Source organism: Schistocerca nitens, chromosome 1, assembly GCF_023898315.1.
Source record: "Schistocerca nitens isolate TAMUIC-IGC-003100 chromosome 1, iqSchNite1.1, whole genome shotgun sequence".
NCBI classification, from domain to species: Eukaryota; Metazoa; Arthropoda; class Insecta; order Orthoptera; family Acrididae; genus Schistocerca; species Schistocerca nitens.
Window position 1 is genome coordinate 1,124,866,466 of NC_064614.1, and position 23,136 is coordinate 1,124,889,601.

Here is a 23,136-nt window from a genome sequence, read left to right on the forward strand (position 1 = left end):
TTTTCTTTCTCCTGATAACGACGTCCTCTTGAGTAGTCCCCACCCGGAGATCCAAATGGGGGACTATTTTACCTCCGGAATATTTTACCCAAGAGGACGCCATCATCATTTAATCATACAGTAAAGCTGCATGTCCTCTGGAAAAATTACGGCTGTAGTTTCCCCTTGCTTTCAGCCGTTCGCAGTACCAGCACAGCAAGGCCGTTTTGGTTAATGTTACAAGGCCATATCAGTCAATCATCCAGACTGTTGCCCCTGCAACTACTGAAAAGGCTGCTGCCCCTCTTCAGGAACCACATGTTTGTCTGGCCTCTCAACAGATACCCCTCCGTTGTGGTTGCACCTACGGTACGGCCATCTGTATCTCTGAGGCACGCAAGCCTCCCCACCAACGGCAAGGTCCATGGTTCATGGGGGGGAATAAATCGTTAAGTAGTTTGAAAATGCCAGTTTCCTAAATATCATAGATGGAATAAATAATATCGCCGATCTCCAGCATCACCTGTGGAAAGAACAGGATAATAATTACAATAATTTGAAATTGCCGCTTAATGGTGGCCAGTTGTCGCCGCCTAGCAATGTTCAGCTTGCTACTGGCGCAGAGTCTGAAATTCTTTTAAAAACGATGGAATAAGCAAATGAGATATGTGGTGCAGGTTACGGTTAAAATTAACAACTATATTTTATACATATATTGGAGCTCACTGCTCAAATAATAAAACATGTACACACCTTATTATGTTGATTGCACACAATGGCATCCTATCCAAACAAGAACAAGCAAGAGTGTGTCGTGCTTCCACCTCCCCCCCCCCCCCCCCCAATACCAAAAAGAACAAAGACAATAATAATACCTATGTTACAGATAATAGTTTTTCTTTATAATAGCATTATTCCTTCAAAGACAATAATAATACCTATGTTACAGATAATAGTTTTTCTTTGTAATAGCATTATTCCTTGACTTAATAATTTTGTACATATGACAAATACAATTGCTCAGTATTGTGGAATAATATTTAAGAATTTATAGTTTGCCTAATCTGGACCATGGGATGTCATATCACCATATAGGTTAGCACTTTATACTTGTTCATATTCTTCCAGATTTTCCTCATGTGTTCCTAAACAAAAGGATTCGGTACCCAAGCTCATTCTAACATGGATGTCACAACATTCTCAGTAGGGATCATATCTTTTTTTAATTTTTGTAGCCCCTTAACATTTCATACTGTCAGAATTGTGTGATAAGTAATACAATTTTAGTATAGAGCAGACAAATTAAATATGATACCTTCAGTATGAATAACAACATGTTATTTCTGTTCCATAAAATTTTGGGCGTGCAGCCACATAAATTCAGCTTCTTCTTCTAATACTTCGGCTGAATACCATCCAGCCATCTTCAGAGTGAGCCGAGGTGACTAAACCACTCCAGAAGAAGAAGCTGATTTTATGCGGTTGCACACCGAAATTTTATGGAACAGTCTTTATGCTGCAAAAACATGACGATGTACAACATGTCATTTCTCTGTAATACCTCACCATCATACCTATTGCTCAAGGGCCAAGATGGTTTATCATATGATTTCCTATCTTGCCGCACCATCTCTGTTTCTTTATTCCATTCATCTCCAAGCACCATAGCGTGAGGATCTGCAAGCTTCGGTATGTTTTTCTGCCACCTGTGCTCCAGTGTTAGGGCTGTTTCATTAATGAAGTTTTTCTTCTGTAAGTTGTGTTGAAATGTATCTTTAAAATATCTTAAGTTATAGATGATTGTAAATAATGACAGAAAAGGAACTGAAATACTTTGCCAAATTCAGGTATGGAACTGCAGCTGCATTTGTTTTCTCCAAAATATGGATGGTTCGGCAGACACTGATTACTTTATGATATCCAAGTATAGGAATTGCTGTGCCATTCCTGCTTTCAGTCTTTCTGTACGGTGTCAGATTGATTTAGTGGTACTTGTTCCAGTGTTTTGCGTGTGTGTGTGTGTGTGTGTGTGTGTGTGTGTGTGTGTGTGTGTGTGTGTGTGTGTGTGTATTTGCTTGAACATTAAAAGTAGTCCTTCCTCTACCAAAGCTCATTTATAAACTTCATTATCTATACAAAGAGATAACATTATGAATGAATTCACATTTCTAAAATCTGTGGGTAATTCACTTAACTTGTTTTTGAGGTGCATTATTTAATTTCTTTTAAAAGAATTATTCAAGTGAAATTTGAATGCATTTCCTGTTTTTACTCAGTATTTAAGACTATTTTTGCAGCAGCATATTCATGTTTGGTGGTCTTTAATCTTTGTTTCACATTCAACTGGTGTTTCTGCTCCCAGATTTTCTGGGACATGTGTAAGAACTAAAATTTTTTTCAGAGATTTCAACTGAATACTTAAATTTAACTTCACAGAATTTGACAGTGAGTTGATTTATTACATATTCATTTTGATAATTTTGGAAGTTCTTCACAAGTGTTGCACATTATGGGATTATCAGCTGAATACCTTATTGTATTTTGGAGGGAGACATTAAGTTTTTTTTAAAAAAAAATGGCATTTCGAGATGGTCTGTTGATTATTGTCCAAGTAGAAGTTGAACAATAGGAGTGACATGATTTAACTTTGGTATATGGTGGCTGCACCATCTATCAGACATAGTTTGAGTTGACTGTGGCATGTTTTCTCTTCCAGTGGTGCCCTCTGTACTGCTATTCTCATTGAATTTGATTTCAGAGAAGCATGTTTTTGTAGCCTATGAACCAGACAAAGAGATCTTTTTTGATTTGTAATATTTCTGGGGAAGAATGGTTATATCAAAAATTGCCTTTTGTATTTCAGACACATTTTTGAACTTGACACATTCTGGCAGGGATCATCCCTAGAAATATTTTTAAGTAGTTCATTAAATAAACCTATCTGTAGCCATATGTCTCCTGGAGCAAATATCTTTCAGGTCATAAGCAAATGTCAGCTTTTTACTATCATACAGTAGGTGAAAGTTCTGTGAATTATGAAGTCTCATCACACATGTGGACTCAGTGTTGTAATAAAATTTGTGGTTATGCATCATCTTTTAGAGTTTTGTGGGGTAAGTTGTTTATCTTAAAATTATTCCTGGTAATAGGCTTGACACTCATCTGTTGTTATTTCCTATGCAATAATGCAGTTATTTAGTGAGAAACAGACTGGGTTGTTTTCCTTCCAATGTTCATTCTTTTTATTATCTACTTTCACAGTTTTCTGTAAACTTTTGCTCATTGTTTTCTGACTTTCATCTTTTCTTCATCAGTCATAAGATTTGATTTCTGATCTTTGTTTCCTATTTCAGTTTTACTGTTGGTCATAGGTTATGAGAGCAGACTTTCTCTTACACATCACTTAGCTCTTCCATATTAGCTCCTCTTTAAAGCTTACAGGTGCAGTTAGCAAACAGAAGTATTACTATCGCAAGTGACAGTCAGTCTGTCAGACTTAAAAAGTTAAAAGACCGGGTTGTTTGGAATTTGTTGAAGTCTGAAGTTTCTTTTTGTTTGTGATGATGACCACTGTTACTAGCAAACCATAAACTAAACGTGTTTCGCTTACACTGTATTTGATTATCGATTGAGTGTAACTGTAAAACCATTTATGGCGAGGTTATAACATGTTATAACTATGTTGTTTCCAATTCTGGCAGTACACCATGTCTACAAAATTAAAGCTTCTGACCTCATCCAAGTGAAAACCTTCCATAAAACTATGTTGTGTCAAATGACTATCTCCTTGTTAAAATTGTTTCAGCAAGGCGTATGTAATAGTTTAAGGAATCAAGTTTCTTCAAGATGATTGTATAATTGCATAAATTTTCAGGCTGAAGAGCTGATCAAAAGTGAAATGATAACAATGCTTCACTATGATGCTGTGTACTCCCCTGTCGCCAGCCAGCAGGAAGCCAAGAAGAGAGGACAAATTATGACACAGGCACAACATCTTGCATACCTTGAGCAACACCCATATTCAAATTATTCTCAGGACCAAGTAGCACAGGTAGTAATACTTCCTTAATTTATGGAAATTTAAATTTTAGTTATTCTTGTGTCTTTTATCTGAGTTAACTACAGAATGTATGGGTCAGTCAACAAGTTAGATGGGGGAATCCTTTGCCTCCTGAAGTGCAACTTATAGTATTGGATTTTGTCTCAGAATCAGCTGTGCAGAATTAATGAAAAGCAACAGCCATACAGAGTCACTGTGATGAACATTATTAGAATTCAGCAAAAACTGTTTTAGCCAATTGTGTTGGTTTGGTGACCGAGTGCTTAACAGTAAGATGACAAATACAGAAGTTGGGATTCGATCACCAATCACTCCATGTATTTTTTCTGTCACTTGTAACACCTGCTGTCCTCAGCAGTGATTTGTAAATGAGAAAAATTCCAAATTGTACCAGATCCTAGACTCAACATTTCAATTAAGATCATTCTATAACCAGATGGTTATGTCAGTTCGAGGACAATATCCATCCTTGTGTAGTAAAGCACGGCAATGTTCAACCCAATCTTCCAATTGAGATTAGTTTTTCTTATAGTTGTAGCAGGATAACCGTTACTGTCTGCTTTATCTTTAGTACACCCCATGCTTCCCTGTACAATTTTGATTGGAACTCGTTCACGGTCATTTAAGATGCCTAACATCAGAAGTATTTCCATCTATATGTGCCACAGTTACTGAAATCATCATAGAGATATTGGATATATCTCTTTGTTTTTGAGAAAAGTAGGTAGATATACTGTTTTGTGTAGTTACAGGTGCATGTGTTATACTACCGTCTAGAAACTGCAAACTGGAACAAAACTGCATGCTTCTGAAGGAATGGTCAGTGCATGAGATGGTGATATTGACCTACCATATACATTTCTTTGCATACCTATTAGATGAAAATGTGTGAAGGTATTCAGTGTATTCTGAACCAAAACAGTTCATCATCGAATAGTTTTGTTAAATGTTAACTACATCTGTCACATTTTCTGGATATGATCCTTACTGTGACACTATACTGAAGAGCCAAAGAAACTGGTACACCTGCCTAATTTCGTGTAGAGCAGCTCCCAAGGGCACACAAAAGTGCTGCAACATGACGTGACATGGACTCAAGTAATGTCTGAAGTAGTGCTGGAAGGAACTGAAACCTTGAATCCTGCAGGGCTGTCCATAAATCCCTAAGACTATGAAGGGTGGTTATCCTTCTGAACAGCACGTTCCATGGCATCCCAGATATGTTCAGTAATATTCACATCTGGGTAATTTGGTGGCCAGCAGAAGTGTTTGAACTCAGAAGAGTATTCCTAGAGCCACTCTAGCAATTGTGGACATGTGGGGTGTCGCATTGTCCTGCTGGTATTGCCCAGTCCGTCGGAATGCACAATGGATGTGGATGGATACAGGATGCTTACATATGTGTCACCTATCAGAGTCGTATCTAGACATATCAGGGGTCCCATATCACTCCAACTGCACATGCCCCACATCACTACAGAGTCTCTACCAGCTTGAACAGCCCCTGCTGACATGCAGGGTTCGTGGATTCTTAAGGTTGTCTCCATACCCATACATGTCCATCTGCTCCAAACAATTTGAAACGAGACTCATCTGAGCAGGAAACATGTTTCCAGTCATTAACAGTCCAATGTTGGTGTTGACGGGCCCAGGCGAGGAATAAAGCTTTGTGTCGTGCAGCCATCATGGGTAGTGCCTTTGGCTTCAAAAGCCCATATCAATGATGTTTTGTTGAATGGTTCGCACGCTGACACTTGTTGTTGGACTGACTTGACTGACTGACGTAGTTCCTGTTGTTCCCTCTGGAAGAAAGGGCCGTGACAAAATTCCTCCACCTGGTACGATTTCTAGCAAGTCTCTTCGCTTCACTCCAGGTTTTCCCATCTTCTGCAGCTTTTCTCTTGATTGTCCATATACACACTTGTGCGGATGGATATGTGTGTGTGCGCGTGAGGGTATACCTGTCCTTTTTCTCCCTAAGGTAAGTCTTTCCGCTCCCGGGATTGGGATGACTCCTTACCCTCTCCCTTAAAACCCACATCCTTTCGTCTTTCCCTCTCCTTCCCTATTTCCTGATGAAGCAACCTTGGGTTGCGAAAACTTGAAATTTGTGTGTGTGTTTGTGTATTTTTTTATTGTCTCTATCAACATACCAACACTTTCGTTTGGTAAGTTAAAGCTTTTTTTTTTTTTTTTTTTTTTTTTTTTTTTTTTTTTTTTTTTTTTGCCTCACCGCCAAGGTCTCTATTTAAAACTTTGTTAATGTGTTCCTTCCAGCTACGTGATTGTGCTTCATGTGTAGTTAGTATCTCTCCTTTCTTGTTCCGTACTGGTCGGTTTCTTTGAGTGCGTCTTAGTGATATCATATAGTTCTTTCACATCCCCCCTCCGTGCTGCCTGTTCTGCTCTATCAGTGTGTTCATCTATCCATCTTCTGTGGTCTCTTCTCACACACCTTATCTGCTGGTTAATAACCAGCTTGTGGCTGTGCTTTTTGTTGCCTGCTCCTGCTCTGGTTCACTCTTCCCTTGGCCTCCTTTCTGTGGGTGACCTTCCTCCAGGTATGATCGGACATCCAATCTCTCTGCAGGTGATTTTTAAAGCCAAGTTGTCTCTCACTCACTTGCACAAAAGTATTCTTAACTTCTGTCTACATTTCCTCCATGTCCTTATCCTCAGTCATCTCCAGTTCCAGCAGCCGGAATCTATTCCGGAGTTCAGCTGGAACCCCTCAGGTATCTGTGGATCTTTCAGTTTACCTACGTTAAATCTTCTATTCCTTGGCTCGAATTTCTTTCTGGAAGCAACAGTCTTCATTTGGAAACTGGCAGTAACAAGATGATGGTCGCTACTTGTGTCTGCTCCTCTTCTATTCCGCACATCTTCCAGGCTCCTCCTGAACTTCCTGGATACTGCAATGTGGTAAATTTGATTTTCTGTAATATGATCTGGGGATACCCATGTTATCTTACGACATCTCCCATGAGGAAACAAGGTCCCTCCTATTACAAGGTTGCACAGACTTCACTAATTCTTTCCCCATTATCATTCATTTCACCCAAGCCATGTACCCCCATTATTTGCTCCATTCCATCATTGTTATCTCCCACCTTGGCATTTATGTCTTTCATAACAATGAGGATATCTTTCTTGCTCACTATCCTTACTGTATCTCTATTCCATTCAATGTCTCTTCTCACCAGACTCTGTGCACCTCACTTCACTCAATCCCAGGATATCAAGCTTACAGCACTTATTTCAGCTTGCTACTCTCCCTCTAGGTTCATATATTCCAAAAGCCAATTTTCATTTTCCTTTTCATGCCAAAGGTCATCACCAGTTTATCCACCCGGTTTTGTATTTTCGTCTCGGTTTCAGTAATCAGGTTATTTAAGAAGGGCGGGCGATAGGCCCACTGCTTCCTTCTTCTTTCTTCTGTGAATCTTTCATGAATTCATAAGACTGGCATGCGTGAAGGGTGACAAGTCACCCCACCCTCTTGAAAGACAGCATTCGTACATTTGTTTGGGTCAACTGTGCATAAAATCCCTCAATGATTTGAGTATACACAGCAGTATTTACTATTGTTTAAAAAAAAATGGAATCCACTATCTGACAGGCTGACACAACACACCACACACTAATTTTTTCACTGTGAAGAGATTCCTCATTAATCATTGTTTGTTGACCAGTATCTTGTGTCCTGGGAGGTCACATGTCCCGTCAGGTGGAACTAGGCTTCATCAGTCATGAAATACAACAGCAGATCCAACATTCCACATTAAATTTTTTGACATAGCCATGTTTTGCCTTACCTTCCTCCTTCAGTTCTTGGACGTCTAGGGCATCATCCCTATACAGTGTAAAACACAGTGAGAAGACCTATGTGAAATATTCACATGTTGTAGCAGTTTGTGTGTCGACTTCTTTGGACTTTGGATCATTCGTGCTCAGTTATCCATGATTACAGCTGGTATATGACCAGACAGGGCCTGATTCTGTTTTGCACTTGCAACTGACCCTGCAGTATGCCACTTTAATACCAAATCCTGTGTACTGCACTTTTCTGGTATGGAAACACCAGGAAGGTTCTTCAAAAAATGTCCTCTGTTTCCTTAAATGAACTGCCACAAACGTGTGCCTCCACACGCTCTGTCTTACAGAGAATACATCTTACTGAGATATTTACTTCACACTTCTTGATCAAGGTCACAGTGGATTTCATATTGACAGTACAAAATGTAGTTGCAACACCTTCAAAACAATAGATGACAGTTCACAGATGACAATGAGCAGGCTAGTACTCGGGCTCAGTGTTTTGTGTGCCACCTGTACAACCTACATAATGAATGATGCTGGTCACCCCTGAAAATACAGTGATTATTACTACCATTACACAATACTAGAAAAAGAACACCTTATCGTTAAACCTGATGCTGATTTAGTAGCATTCAAGAAGAGTAAGCAGTTTTGTGAGTAACAGTATTCAGTAACAGTGTTAAGGCTACATCAGAAAACTGCATTGCAACCAAACATTCCAAATTAGTGAAAAGATCTAGGAGATGCCGCTAGTCTGATAACTTCAACGTTGCTGTCTCCAATAACATCATTGTTTTGGAGGTACACTAGTATTTGAGTACTGGCATGTAAGGGAGGTGCAAATATATGAATTGTTTCGCAGTGTGTGGCTGGTAGATACTTTCTCCAGCCACATTTCATGCATCTAAGTTCGCACCTCCTTAGTCTCTCGCTACAATTACTACTGAAACAGTCTAATTTGATGAATAATTTACTCTCCTTTGAACAGAGTGATATTAACCTCTCCTTTCTTGAAGAAAGGGAAGCACCGTCCACCGCTGTCACCAAGAATGCAGCGGCTGCACAGAATAACATGCACACCACAGCAAGTGCTGACTTCCGTTCACCACTAATGCCCACGGGAGGTGCAACACCTGCGTACATTCTTAGCTTTGCATAAATGGGAGCCTAATGACAATGTTTTGCTCTACTCTATTTCAGTCAAATACAAAAATAGTCTTTCTTTTTACATTCATGTAAGTATCTTCCATTTCCCTAAGAGCCGAAGAGTGTGCCATGGCATTTCTGAACAAAATGTAATGTTACAATGCAATGTTTGCTTATGGCACAATCATACTAATCAGGACTCTTTCAAAGAGCCGAATCATACAGCTTTCAAGCAAATAGTAATTACCTGTTTGCTCTAGGTTATGGTCATAAATTAAATAAAACACAGTTTGTAAAATTCGTTGGGGTCCAACTGGATATAAACACATAAAACGGAATCAATAAGCCCAGTTCAGCATGTTTTGCCTTTAGAAGCCTCTCTCATTGCACTGGCCTAAAGACGAGAGCATTGCCTCATTTTGCATATTTTCACTTAATATTCAGGGATTGATAAGTTCTGTAAGTGATTTCTCGGGTAGTAGTGTTCCTTCTAAAGCTACATGACAGATAGTAATTTACTGTTAATAGACTCAGTATTTACAGATGCAGGTAAATATTTTCTTTGAAAAATACTTTTGTAGTCTTGTAAATATTAAGCGATGAATAGCAGATAAAAAGCAGCTATTTAATATACCTGAGAAGGGAGCAACTTTTTTAAAAGATTGTAGCTTTCCATCTAATTACTAGATCAGATTAAGCTGTCATCAGAATGAATAGCCTCAAGCAGTAGAGTGATAGTTTATTGTTAACACAGTATATGTGTTAAGTGTCTGTGAATGTCTTTTATTAATGTATAACATGACTCATTCCACATCTTTGAAGGTTCTCCTTCTTGATGATAGCTACATAATGTGGTATTATGTCTTCCATAGACTTACTCACTCCACCTGAGCCCCGTACTCCTACCTTCTACCTATTACCCAAAATCCACAAAGAGAACCATCCTGGCCGTCCCATTGTAGCAGGCTTCAAAGCCCCAACAGAACGTATCTCAGCTCTGGTAGACCAACACCTCCAACCTATCACCCGCACACTCCCATCCTACATCAAAGACACAAACCACTTCCTAGAACGCCTCAAATCCATTCCGACTCCTCTCCCACCTGGAACCTTTCTTGTCACCATAGATGCTACATCCCTTTACACAAACATCCCACATACCCATGGTCTCTCTGCCCTTGAGCACTACCTCTCCCAACGCCCACCCGAAGATCTTCCAAAAACCTCGTTCCTTATCACACTTACCAACTTCACCCTAACCCATAATTACTTCACTTTTGAAGGCCAGACCTACAAACAAATCAGGGGAACGGCCATGGGAACCAGGATGGCTCCGTCCTATGCTAACCTCTTCATGGGCCACATGGAGGAGGCTTTCCTGAAGACCCAACAGCTGCTTCCCCTGGCCTGGTATAGGTTTATAGATGACATCTTTGTGGTCTGGACTCATGGTGAAGAAACACTCCTTAATTTCCTCCATAACCTCAACTCCTTTTCGAATCTGAATTTCACCTGGTCCTTCTCCAAAACCCAAGCCACCTTCCTGGATGTTGACCTTCATCTTGTTGAAGCTCACATCCACACCTCTGTCCATATCAAACCCACAAACAAACAACAGTACCTTCACTTTGATAGCTGCCATCCATTCCACATCAAACGTTCCCTTCCCTAAAGCCTAGGTATTCGTGGCAAACGTATCTGCTCCAGTGATGAATCCCTCAACAATTACACCAATAACCTGACCAGTGCTTTCCTCTCCCGCAACTATCCTGCAGACCTTGTCCACAAACAGATCTCCCAAGCAATACATTCCTCCCCGTCCAACAACAATGTTCCTACCCCCAGACCACACAGAAGCATCCCCCTTGTCACCCAATATTATCCTGGCCTCAAATACATCAACAAATTACTCCGCCAGGGATATGACTTTCTCAAGTCAACCCCTGAAATGAGATCATCCCTTGATAAAATTCTCCCCACACCACCCAGAGTTTCCTTTTGTCGCCCCCCTAACCTCCGTAACATCCTTGTTAAACCCTACAATATTCCCAGACTACCTTCTCTACCCAGCGGTTCCTACCCCTGTAACCGACCCCACTGCAAAACCTGCCCCATGCATCCCCCCACAACCACCTACTCCAGCCCCGCTACTGGTAAAACATACACAGTTCAAGGCAGGGCCACGTGTGAAACTACACATGTCATTTATCAGCTGACATGCCTGCACTGCACAGCCTTTTACATCGGTATGACAACAACTAAACTGGCTGAGCGCATGAACGGACACAGACGAACTGTCCGCCTAGGAGATGTCCAATACCCAGTAGCGGAGCATGCCCTCCAGCATAATTCTAGGGACCTAGGAACCTGCTACACCGTATGTGCCATTTGGCTTCTTCCACCCAACACCAGTCCCTCTGAACTGCGGAGATGGGAACTTGCACTCCAACACATCCTTTCATCCCGCCATCCCCCTGGACTGAACCTACGTTAAACAACCTCACTCCTATTTACTCTTCAGTCTTCTCCTCTTTCCCTTTCCTCTTTAGCCATTCACGCATCTTTTCATCCTACATAGCTGTGTTTATCTTTATACTGTATACCTCTTTACTTCTGTATGCATCCTTTTTGGTTTGAAGCTGGCACAGTACTTACAGTAGAATATCTTTGGCTTCCCTCTGACAACCATGCCTCCATCCTTGCTACTCTTCCTGTTTTCCTTTCCCTGTTGCTTCATGACCTGGGTTATGAGTAACTGAATCCACTTTCCCTTCTTCCCTTTCTTTCCCCTCTCCCCTCCCTGATGAAGGAACATTTGTTCCAAAAGCTAGGAACGTAAATTTTCGGTTCTGTTTTTTGCGTATCTATCGGCTGTACTGAGCTGAGGTAAGTACTGGCCAGCCCCTCTCTCTCTTTGTTAGTAATTATGCAATTTTGTTTGGCCTAGTTGTAAGAGAAAAAATCCTGTCAGGTAGAAGTACCACTGTACAGACCTACTTACCATGGATAACAAACTGTAAGCTACTGATCTGACTGGAAGAATAGAGATGAAGTATGTTATCTCAGATTGTGAAAACTGGGAGGGACAAAGTAGAGTGAAATCTATGTATTTAATTAGAACAGGAACATAATGCAGTAAATTGCAAATTACCAACGAGATCATCCACATTGCATACCAAAATGTTATGAGTTTAAGGGATTGATAAGCAAATAAAACAGATTAATTAAAGGGTTTAAACATGGAATGTTTACATTTATTGCAATATCTTTTATACAAATACAATTCTCAGGTTCAATTTGACTGGGCATGGACACGACTCGTTTATTGAGAGGTAGGACGTAGTCAGTTGCATGACAGTATGTGTGCTAGATGCAAAGCAGGCACGATGCGCAGAGCAGCTCGTAGTAGTGCGGCAGTGAGTTGGCAATCAGCGGCTTTCATCTTCTGTGTTTAGCAGCTATGTGATGAGGGGTGGTACAGTTCCAATGTTGATTGGCTGTGGTAGTTGTCACAGAAACAACTTTATCACAGCTTTGGGAGGCAGATGTCAGACAAGGAAATTAAAATGTTCAGTTGAATGATTAAGTGTCCCAAGCAGTGGACCACATTGATTCATCCACTCAACATGAAACATGAAAAGAATAAGTTACAAAATGACAAACAGTTAGATGGGCTTAAGGATTGGAGTGAAAGTTAGCAGACTGAGTAGGTAATGCATTGACATGCCTCCATGTTCCCTTGCTTTTCAGCTGTCCAACCGTCTGGGCTCTTCACATCTCCTGGCTTTTCTGTTAGCTCACAGCTGCCTGAATTTTTCATCGGCTCAGTGTTCTCATTGGCAGATCAAATTTCCAATGCCATCCAATGACTGACCACCATTTTGTGATTATGGCTCTCAATACAGGGTTAAATTTTCTGATCATTTGTGGGCTGGTATGTGATTCGAGAACTTCAGTTTTGTCACATGTTCTCTGCCATGGTTGTTCCCAGTGTTTGGCTGTAATCAATCCAGTACATTGTTGATTGTGTTCCAAGTTATTGTGAAAGCAGCCACACAACAACAGACTCACTTGTTTCTAGCAGCCATCTCTGCTTGAGGCCTGGACAGTCTTATGTCTGTGCTTTGTTTACTAGTCTGCTAGTGTTCATGATTTTGTAACCCTATTTCTTACTGCCAAACTTTTTTGTGGAGGTCAACAGTCCTCAAGCAGTTCCAAAGTTTCACATGCCATCTCTGCGTGTGTTCTGGGGGTTCTTGTGCATATCTCTCACCCCAGTGCCTGCTAGGTCTATGATAATGGTGTTATCCTCATTGTCTGCCAGGATTCATGGCAAGGTAGCCTTTCTCAAGAGAGCCAAACTCATTCGCTAGTTGTTCCCCGAGCGGGGTGCAGATGTCCTCATGCCCTTTCCTCTGGCAGCCATAGTCAAATGTCCAAAACTCTCCCCCCTTGGTGCACCTGGGGCAAAGTACTACATTACATTACTGGAAGTATCATGTTTTAAACAGTTTGGATATGACATTATAGTGTCATTAATAAGGGCATTGAAGTCTGCTTTGAAGTTTATGCACTGAAAGCAGTCATTGTTTTGACCAATGACCTCATCAGCAGGATAGTAAATTATAGGGAATGAAATGAATTTGGGAATTACCATCAATTGATAAATATATGTTAAAGTAAGTGAATTGCAGTCAATAAATGAACCATGGCTGTTGCTGGGGTGGGGAGGCTTTCTTGCCTCTACAACACAGGTAGTTATACCGTAGCTATCACCACACCGGAGGGATATCTGTGGAGAGGCCAGAAAACATATACGAAAGAGAGACAGCAGCCTTTACTGTAGTTGCTGGGCCATCATGGCCATGCTGTGATGAAAACAAGGGGAAACTATAAAAATTATTTTTTCCCAAGGGCGTACAGCTGTACTGTATGGCTTAATGATGATGACATTTTCATGGGTGAAATATTCTGGAGGTAAAATAGTCCCCCGATTGTATCTCCAGGCAGGGTCTACTCAAGAGGATTTTGTCATCAGGAGAAACAAAAACTGGTGTTGTATGGGTCAGAGCATGGAGTAATAGATCACTAATTCGGTAGATATCTTAGAAAATTTAAAAAAGAAAATGAATAGGATGAAGTTAATCATAATAGGAATTAGTGAAGTGTGGTGGAAGGAATAAGAGGGCTTCTGTTGAGGTCATCACAGTGTTATCAACACAAAATAAATTAGAGTTAATGCAGGAGTAGGTCTGATAATGATCAAGAAAAGAGAGTATGGTAAGCTACTATCAAAAGCATAGTGAACGCACAGTAGTAGCCAAGATAGACATGAAGCCAACACCCACCATAGTAGTGCAAGTTTTAGCTCTGCAGATGATAAGAAGATTGAAAGAATGGATGAGGAGATCAAAGAAATTGTTCAAGTATTTAAGTGAAACCAGAATATAATTGTGATAGGGGACTGGAATTCAGCAGTAAACAAGTAGGAAACACAGACTAGAGGAGAAGAATGAAAGGGGAAGTTGCATGGTAGAATTTTTCTCTGAGCACATTTTAATCATTGGTAATACCTGTTCAAAAATGGTGGAAGAAGAATTTCTGTGGTAGAGACCTGGAGATTATATAGTAAGACAGAAGTTTCGATAGCGGGTTTTGAACTGTAACACATTTCCAGGGACAGGTGTGGACTCTTGTATATATTTGTTATAAATGCACATTAAATCTAAAGAAATTGCTGAAATGTAGGAAGTTAAGGAGATAGGATCTGGATAAGTTGAAAGAATCAGTGGTTGTTGAGAGAGTCAGACAGAGCATTAGCCAACAATTAATTGATACAGGGGTAAGGAACACAATAGAATACGGGTTGTCCTGAGAGATGAAATAGTGAAAGCAGCAGAGGATCAAATAGGAAAAAATAGAAAGCCAAGTAGGAATCACTAGATAATGCACAAGATATTGAACCTAATTGATGAAAGACAAAAATGCAGCAAATGAACCATGGGGAAGATTGGCATGGCTTTTGGATTATATTTTTCGAAATTCTGAAAGTAATGGGGGGAAATACGAGAAGTAAAATTAAGAAGTCTAAGAAATGAGATTGACAGGAAGTGCACAGTGGAAAAAAACTAGACAATAAAGGATAGGCTGTAGAAGCGTGCATGACTGTGGGGAAGATAGATGCTGAGTACAGGAAAATTAAAGAGACCTCTGGAGAAAAGAAAAGCAGCTATATGCATATTAAGAGCTGAGTTGGCAAGCCTGTACAGAGTAAAGGAGAGAAGGTGAAAGGCTAACTTAAAACAATATTAGAGAAAGGGAAGATTTGTAATTGAAGATGAAATAGGAGATATGATACTGCAAGAATAATTTGAGAAGGCTCTGACACACCTAAGTTGAGACAAGGTGTCTGGAGTAGACAACATTTCCAGAGAATTATTAGGTTCTTTTGGAGAGCCAGCCATGACAAAACTGTTTCACGTCATGTGCAGGAAAATATTGTCGTCTTGTGAGGCAAAATATTTTCATCTTCAAGAAGATGTAATAATTCCAGTTCCAAAGAATGTTGATGTTTGTAGGTGAGAATATCATTAAACCACCAATTTAATAATTAGTTGCAAAGTAGTGACATGAATTACTTACAGAAGAATGGATAAACTGGTAGAAGCTGACCTCAGGAAAGATCAGTTTGGGTTCTTGAGGAATGTACAACTTGCATAGAGGATATGTTAAAGGAATGCAAAACTATGTTAATAGTATTTGTAGATATAGAGAGAGCTTTTGACAGTTTTGACTGGTATACATTTTTTGAAATTTTGAAGGTAACAGGGGTAAAATACAGGGAGTGAAAGGTTTTTCTACATTTCATGCAGAAACCAGACCGCAGTCATAAGAGTCAGAGGGCAAGAAAGAGAAGAGTAATTGAGAAGGGTGTGAGATAGTGTTGCATCCTTACTGTGGTGTTATTCAGTCTGTACATTGAGCGGACACTAAAGAAAACCAAGAAGAAATTTGGAAAAGAAGTAATAATTCAGGAGGTGAAATAAAATCTTTGTAATTTGTTGGTGCCATTGTGAGTATCAGGGACAGCAAAGGACCTGCAAAAGCAGTTTAATGCAGTGGATAGTGTCTTCAAAAGAGGTTATAAGATGAATATCAACAAAAGTAAAATGGAGGTAATGGTAAGTAGTCTACTGTAGGTAAAGATAGAGATCGTCAGTGAGTTGAACTATTTTGGCTCCAAAATAACGACTATGAGAGAGGGTGTAAAATGCATACTGAGAGCATTTCTGAAAAAGAAGAATTTGTTAACATTGATTGTAAATTTAAATGTTAGGCAGTTTTTTCTTATGTGTAGCCTGGCACAGAACCGAAATTTGGGATTAGAAGCTTTTGAACTGTGGTGCTACAGAAGAATGTTGTAAATTAGATGGGTAGATTGAGTAATGAGGGCCGGCCGCGGTGGTCTCGCGGTTCTAGGCGCGCAGTCCGGAACCGCGCGACTGCTACGGTCGCAGGTTCGAATCCTGCCTCGGGCATGGATGTGTGTGATGTCCTTAGGTTAGTTAGGTTTAAGTAGTTCTAAGTTCTAGGGGACTGATGACCACTGCTGTTAAGTCCCATAGTGCTCAGAGCCATTTGAACCATTTTTTTTTGAGTAATGAGGAGATACTGCACCAAATGTTGGACTGAAAGGGGGAAGGAATACGTAGAGGAGGTTGTAAATTAAGAAGAAATATGGTGATATGATATTGTGAGAAGAACTTGATAAAGCACTGAAAGTATTTTGTCTGGAATGTCACCTTGTATGGAAGTGAAATGTTGATGAGATGCAGTTCAGGGAAGAAGAGAACAGAAGCTTTTGAAATGCAATGCTACAGACGAATGCTGAAGATTAGGTAGGTAAGCCAGATAACTAATGAGGAGGTGCTAAATTGAATTGGAGAAAAAAAATTATGGTACATGTCACAAAAAAGAAGGGATCATCAGTTGATTGGACACGTTCTGAGGCATCAAGGAATTGTCAATTTGGAAAGAAACGTGTGTATTGTGTACTATAGACAAATGGTATTAGTGTCCATCAGTGAGGAAGAGGTGGTGTAGTGTATGAAATATTTGGATTCACCTTTGCCCATTTATATAAGTTAATACTTTTTTATTCTTGTATCAGTGATATTATTATTGCATGATATAGGTGATGGTGCTCATTAATAGCTATTTTTATTTTCAGGCACGTGAGATTCTTAAGAGAGAAATGGAAGTGGTCAAACAAGGTATGGGCCATGGAGAACTATCACTAGAATCATATACCCAAGTGTGGGAAGAATGTCTTGCTCAGGTAAATACCAGAAATATTTTCCTAATGGTTTTCAGTGTGACATTCTGTAATAATGAAATGGTTATTTGCAGGTATTATTCTTGCCCACACAAAACAGATATACACGAGCAAATCTTGCAAGTAAAAAGGATCGTCTTGAATCTTTGGAAAAGAGACTTGAACAAAATCGAGGTCATATGACAAGAGAAGCAAAACGAGCTGCCAAAATGGAGAAGAAATTGAAAATACTTACTGGTGGATATCAGGTATTTAACAGAGATGTGTACTATCTATTGGTATATCAGAATTCTGATTCCTATTTAACATGGTTGTACGTGTGTTTTGCTGAATGTTTTCATGTTACATTTTTACATAAATTGAACATCAGTCCATCCGCCTGCAAGTTTCAGTGAATTTATGTTTGCCTCATAGTTCCACAATTACTGTTAATTACTAATTTTACTGCAGAGTGAACAGCTTCTAATTTTGCTGGTTTAATGTTCAGATATTCATTGTAATTTTTTTAGTGTAATGATTATATTGACAAGAAGGCAATGTGAGGTCATTTTCTTACATGATTATTGTAGGCCTGCACAGTAAATCACGCTGTTGCCAACATTCTGGAATAAAGATGACCCTCGCTCTACTGTGAATTAGCCAACTTCCGGAATTAAAATGCAGCAACTTCATTCTCATATTTGAAATTAACAGCAAAATTTAACTACCATGAACATCTACTGCACTCTTTAAGCAATAAAAAAGTATTCATACTGAAAGAAAGACGTATATTGTACAGAAAATTTTGCTAGCAGTTTTAAAATGAAAGAGATGTTACTGCACATGAGAAAACAAGGGCAGCACTGTTATCCTATTTGATGAGAGAGGACAGTTGAGTAATATATTGCAGAGCTTAGACAACTGCCATGTGATCAGTAATGTCACTTTGAGAATTGTGTGGTTAATTGTCAGTATACTATACATCTGCATACAGAGAGAACGTATGAAAGTGTGCAGTTTAGTTAGAATGCTAACACAATACATAAGCATTGTCTTTAATTATTGTATTTCAGTCTCGTGCACAAGCTCTTATAAAGCAGCTGCATGACCTGTACGATCAAATGGAACAGTCGTATCTCGAGCTTTCAACTTTCAAATTCCTGCAGCAGCAAGAAATGGCTGCTATACCACGAAGATTAGAGGTATGTTGACAGAAGTTTTGCTCCATTTTATTTTGCACTAATTTAATTTTTATTTAAAGAAAGGACCCTCTTGTTTTATTCAGTTAATGTCTGCACCTTGATTTACTGTTTCTTCCCTTTATTATTAGGTCTACAACTGTACTTCTGCCATTTTTTCTCAAAGATTGAAGTTTTATTCTGAAAAACTTAACAAAAAAATTTATGATTCAAAATATTGTCTATCGCTGGCCAATACTTCCTCCCACCATTCGGATAGCATACAAATCCCGCAGCAGAGGAACTGAGTATCTTTTGGTCCAAGAATCAATCCGATTTTGCACTTGTTCATATGACCAGAAGTGCTGGTCAGCCAGGCTGTGTGTCGTTGATCAAAAAAGGTGGTAGTCAGAGGGAATAATGTTACAAGAATACAGCGGGTGGGGTATGCGAGCTAACATCCCAAAGATGTTCGGGCTCACTTGTGGTTCCTCTTTGTTGAAATGTCTTGGCTCAAACTCGTCTAGGGGTTTAACCACGTGTCGCATTATACACCCTAAATTAGACATTTGTGACCTTTTGGTTAAATTGTGCTGCTGATGGTAAGTTTGTGAAATTGTATAAACATACAATGTTAATATAACATATAACAACAGTAATAATAATATCAGGAGCTAAATTAACGACCCATAAATGATGTAGGCCTCACAGTTGCAATTTGGTTAGAATAATGATTATTCAGAAAGCAAAAAATAGTGAAAGTGGTCGTATTTAGAATTACTGTTACACTCGAGTGTATATCCATTTGACACAGTTCAATCATTCACAAGCTCATGGTGAATTACAGGTCCAATACTCCACCTCGTTAACTACGCGAAAATTTAAGAGTTCACATGAGGCGTGTGGCTGCTCACTGCTCAGAGACTAGTCCCACAATACCACACAACACGAAATTTTCTAAGTTGTTTCAGTTCCTAGCTACCTAAAGACTGACCGTCCACTTTCTCGTCTCCACCAGCATTGTTTCAGATCAGAACTGTCTCTCTGCCCGTCTCCGGCTGCATCCGCCGCGTGCCGAACATCGTTGTTCGACTCACTAATGCAGTTCCCTTCCCTGAAGCCATGCATCTGATTGGCTACAGCTTATTCTACATTATTTTACATTTTAACATATTTAAGTAATGAAAGCTTGACCACTTTCACATTCTAAATAAAGTAACAATAATATCCGTTACATAATAAATGGTAAATTCTTTTCCATAAAACAATACAATTTCCTTCTTAACTTTGTATGTCACGGCCAGTAGCCTTGCACCAATGTGCTTTCTAATAAATAAATAAATAAATAAATAAATAAATAAAGAACAGAAGTAACTATTATGCACTAAACTTTACAAGAAATATTCTATAACCTAATGATGCAATAAGGTGTCATGCTGTCATCGTTCAATGTGTTTTGTGTAGAGGAAATGATGATCTGATGCTTAACTGAAAATACTGATAATTTAAATTTACTATATCTTTTAAACAAATAAAGTTACAGAGTTGATATTTCCAAACTTTGTCATTTTAATGATGCGTCTATATGAAATGTTGATCATTAAGATCCAATCACAAAGAAAGCAGATGTTGACAGATGTGAAAATTACCGAACTATCAGTTTAATAAGCCACGACTGCAAAATACTAACACGAATGCCTTACAGATGAATGGAAAACTGGTAGAAGCCAACCTCGGGGAAGATCAGTTTGGATTCTGTAGAAATGTTGGAACACGTGAGGCAATACTGACCATACGACTTATCTTAGAAAACAGATTAAGGAAAGGCAAACCTACGTTTCCAGCATTTGTAGACTCAGAGAAAGCTTTTGACAATGTTGACTGGAATACGCTCTTTCAAATTCTGAAGGTGGCAGGGGTAAAATACAGGGAGCAAAAGTCTATTTACAATTTGTACAGAAACCAGATGGTAGTTATAAAAGTTGAGGGGCTTGAAAGGGAAGCAGTGGTTGGGAAGGGAGTGAGACAGGGTTGTAGCCTATCCCCAGTGTTATTCAATCTGTATATTGAGCAAGCAGTAAAGGAAACAAAAGAAAAATTTGGACTAGGAATTAAAATCCATGGACAAGAAATAAAAACTTTGAGGTTCGCTGACGACATTGTAATTCTGTCAGAGACAGCAAAGGACCTGGAAGAGCAGCTGAACGGAATGGACAGTGTCTTGAAAGGAGGATATAAGATGAATATCAACAGAAGCAAAATGAGGATAATGGATTGTAGTCGAATTAAATCGGGTGATGCGGGAATTAGATTAGGAAATGAGAGGCCTAAAGTAGTAAAGGAGTTTTGCTATTTGGGGAGCAAAATAACTGATGATGGTCGAAGTAGAGAGTATATAAAATGTAGACTGGCAATGGCAAGGAAAGTGTTTCTGAGGAAGAGAAATTTGTTAACATCGAGTATAGATTTAAGTGTCAGGAAGTCATTTCTGAAAGTATTTGTATGGAGTGTAGCCATGTATGGAAGTGAAACATGGACGGTAAATAGTTTGGACAAGAAGAGAATAGAAGCTTTCGAAATGTGGTGCTACAGAAGAATGCTGAAGATTAGATGGGTAGATCACATAACTAATGAGGAGGTATTGAATAGAATTGGAGAGAAGAGAAATTTGTGGCATAACTTGACTAGAAGAAGGGATCGGTTGGTAGGGCATATTCTGAGGCATCAAGGGATCTCCAATTTAGTATTGGAGGGCAGCGTGGAGGGTAAAAATTGTAGAGGGAGACCAAGAGATGAGTACACTAAACAGATTCAGAAGGATGTAGGTTGCAGTAGGTACTGGGAGATGAAGACCCTTGCACAGGATAGAGTAGCATGGAGAGCTGCATCAAACCAGTCTCTGGACTGAAGACCACAACAACAAACAAGATCGACCAAAGCTTTCAGATTTTAGCATTCATGTCTTTGTTACAAAACTTTAACAGTAAATCCTAAACTACTATAGATATGATCAATATTCAAGTTTTATTAGGATCACCATGAAAATTTATGAAGAATGGTAGGTTAAAATTACTGTGGCTTCATTCCCTGTATTGCTACAGAATTTAAATAGTTTTCATGTATGTTTCCCTTTGCGGCAGATCTTAGGTCCACCATCCACCATATTTAACACTGCTACGTCTCCCTGGTCACAAACGGCTCCTTAAGGGGTTTTTCCTACGATGTAGGTTCTCGTCTGTCTCACTTGCACACACAGCTCTTAGGCTCATTCAGCACAATAGATGCCTTTGAATTTCCCATCTTGTGGTGAATCTGCGCTCTTTGTGGCACATAGTCCTGGACGACGGGGTTCGTTTCACAATTCCTGAAGGCTGAATTCTTCGGCCATATACTTAAATGAGAGTGAAATGCTCGTTAACTCACAGGTAGGACTATCCAGTTCAACATTTCCAAGTATGTTTTGATGGGTTTTGCAATATGGGGTAGAGCAGTGTCATGCTGCAGAATCACCTTTTCATGTCTATCACTGTGTTGTGACCATTTGTCTTTCAGTGCTTGGCTCAGACACATCAGTTGCTTTTGATACCAATCTGTGATTGTTTCCATCAGTGCCAATAGCTTCAAAAATGTCTCTTCTAATGCTGTGCCAATCTTCGACCAAAATCACCATTCTTGAAGCATTGAAGCCATCCTTTGCACATTCTTTCACTAATTGACGGTTCGTCATAGGTCTAACCCAGCATTTTAGCTGTTGAAATTGATTGGTTAGTTATTTATGCAGTGTTTAGAATTTATTTATGTTTTTTGTTTTTTGTAAATTTTATATTTTATGATTTTTTTCAGTCTCTTACGGAGGATGTGAACAGGCAAACAGAAAGAGAGAAGGCACTACAAAAAAAGTATGGTGAACTTCAAGAAACTCTTGAACAGCTACGTTCAGCTCAAGGCTAAGTCAATGTATTTTTGTATTCAAATTATGATTTTCGTTAAAGGTAGAGTTACTTTTTCATTGCCAGACAATAAGGAAAAATAGGTTCTTCCACGAAGTCATGTATATAAGAAAATCCTTATAATATGCTTATTCTATGACCTGATGTTAATTACTCAGCTAGAGGTGAAGTGCACAATATATTACTGAAGTCTTGGCTTTCAGATCATGTAGAAAAGGAAGAGATAAACACAGAGGTTAAAAGTCATCAGTTTAATCTCAGCAGTTTGAATAAATCACGTCTTGCATCAGCCAGTAGTTAACTAACAACTTACCTAAACATGTAGTACACTTCCTTTCTAAATTTCCCAAAAAATATTTCTGCCAGATGTGCCACATTGTATCTTACATGTAAGAATATTTTCTTAATTCGAATTGTATTTGCACTATCATTGACGATCATGTGTAATAAAATGACATTGATGCGGAAAGCATTGATTTGTTGTAAATATCTTAATACACTGCTCATTGTATTCTAGTTTGATTAAATTATGATAAGTAAAAAATAAAAACCTACTATAATTCCTTGTTGTGACTGGACCAGAGAATAAGAACCAGTGGACATTGCCCTTCGTCATACATTTCAGTGTCAGATGGTGACTTCTTTGTTGGTACACTGAGGTGACAGAAATCATGGGATAGTGATACATAC

The 23,136-nt window shown here is 39.2% G+C and overlaps 1 protein-coding gene across 1 annotated transcript in view; it reads left to right on the forward strand.

The window, feature by feature from the left end:
- LOC126199270 (cell division cycle 5-like protein) overlaps positions 1-22,931 on the forward strand; it is a 103,762-nt gene extending 80,831 nt beyond the window's left edge. Inside the window, exons 11-15 of the mRNA XM_049936082.1 lie at positions 3,854-4,030; positions 17,235-17,342; positions 17,414-17,587; positions 18,392-18,520; positions 22,340-22,931. Coding sequence (XP_049792039.1) covers positions 3,854-4,030; positions 17,235-17,342; positions 17,414-17,587; positions 18,392-18,520; positions 22,340-22,447 — 696 coding nt within the window. The 3' untranslated portion in view covers positions 22,448-22,931. The remainder of the gene's footprint in view (positions 1-3,853; positions 4,031-17,234; positions 17,343-17,413; positions 17,588-18,391; positions 18,521-22,339) is intronic.
- Positions 22,932-23,136: the final 205 nt, after the last annotated feature.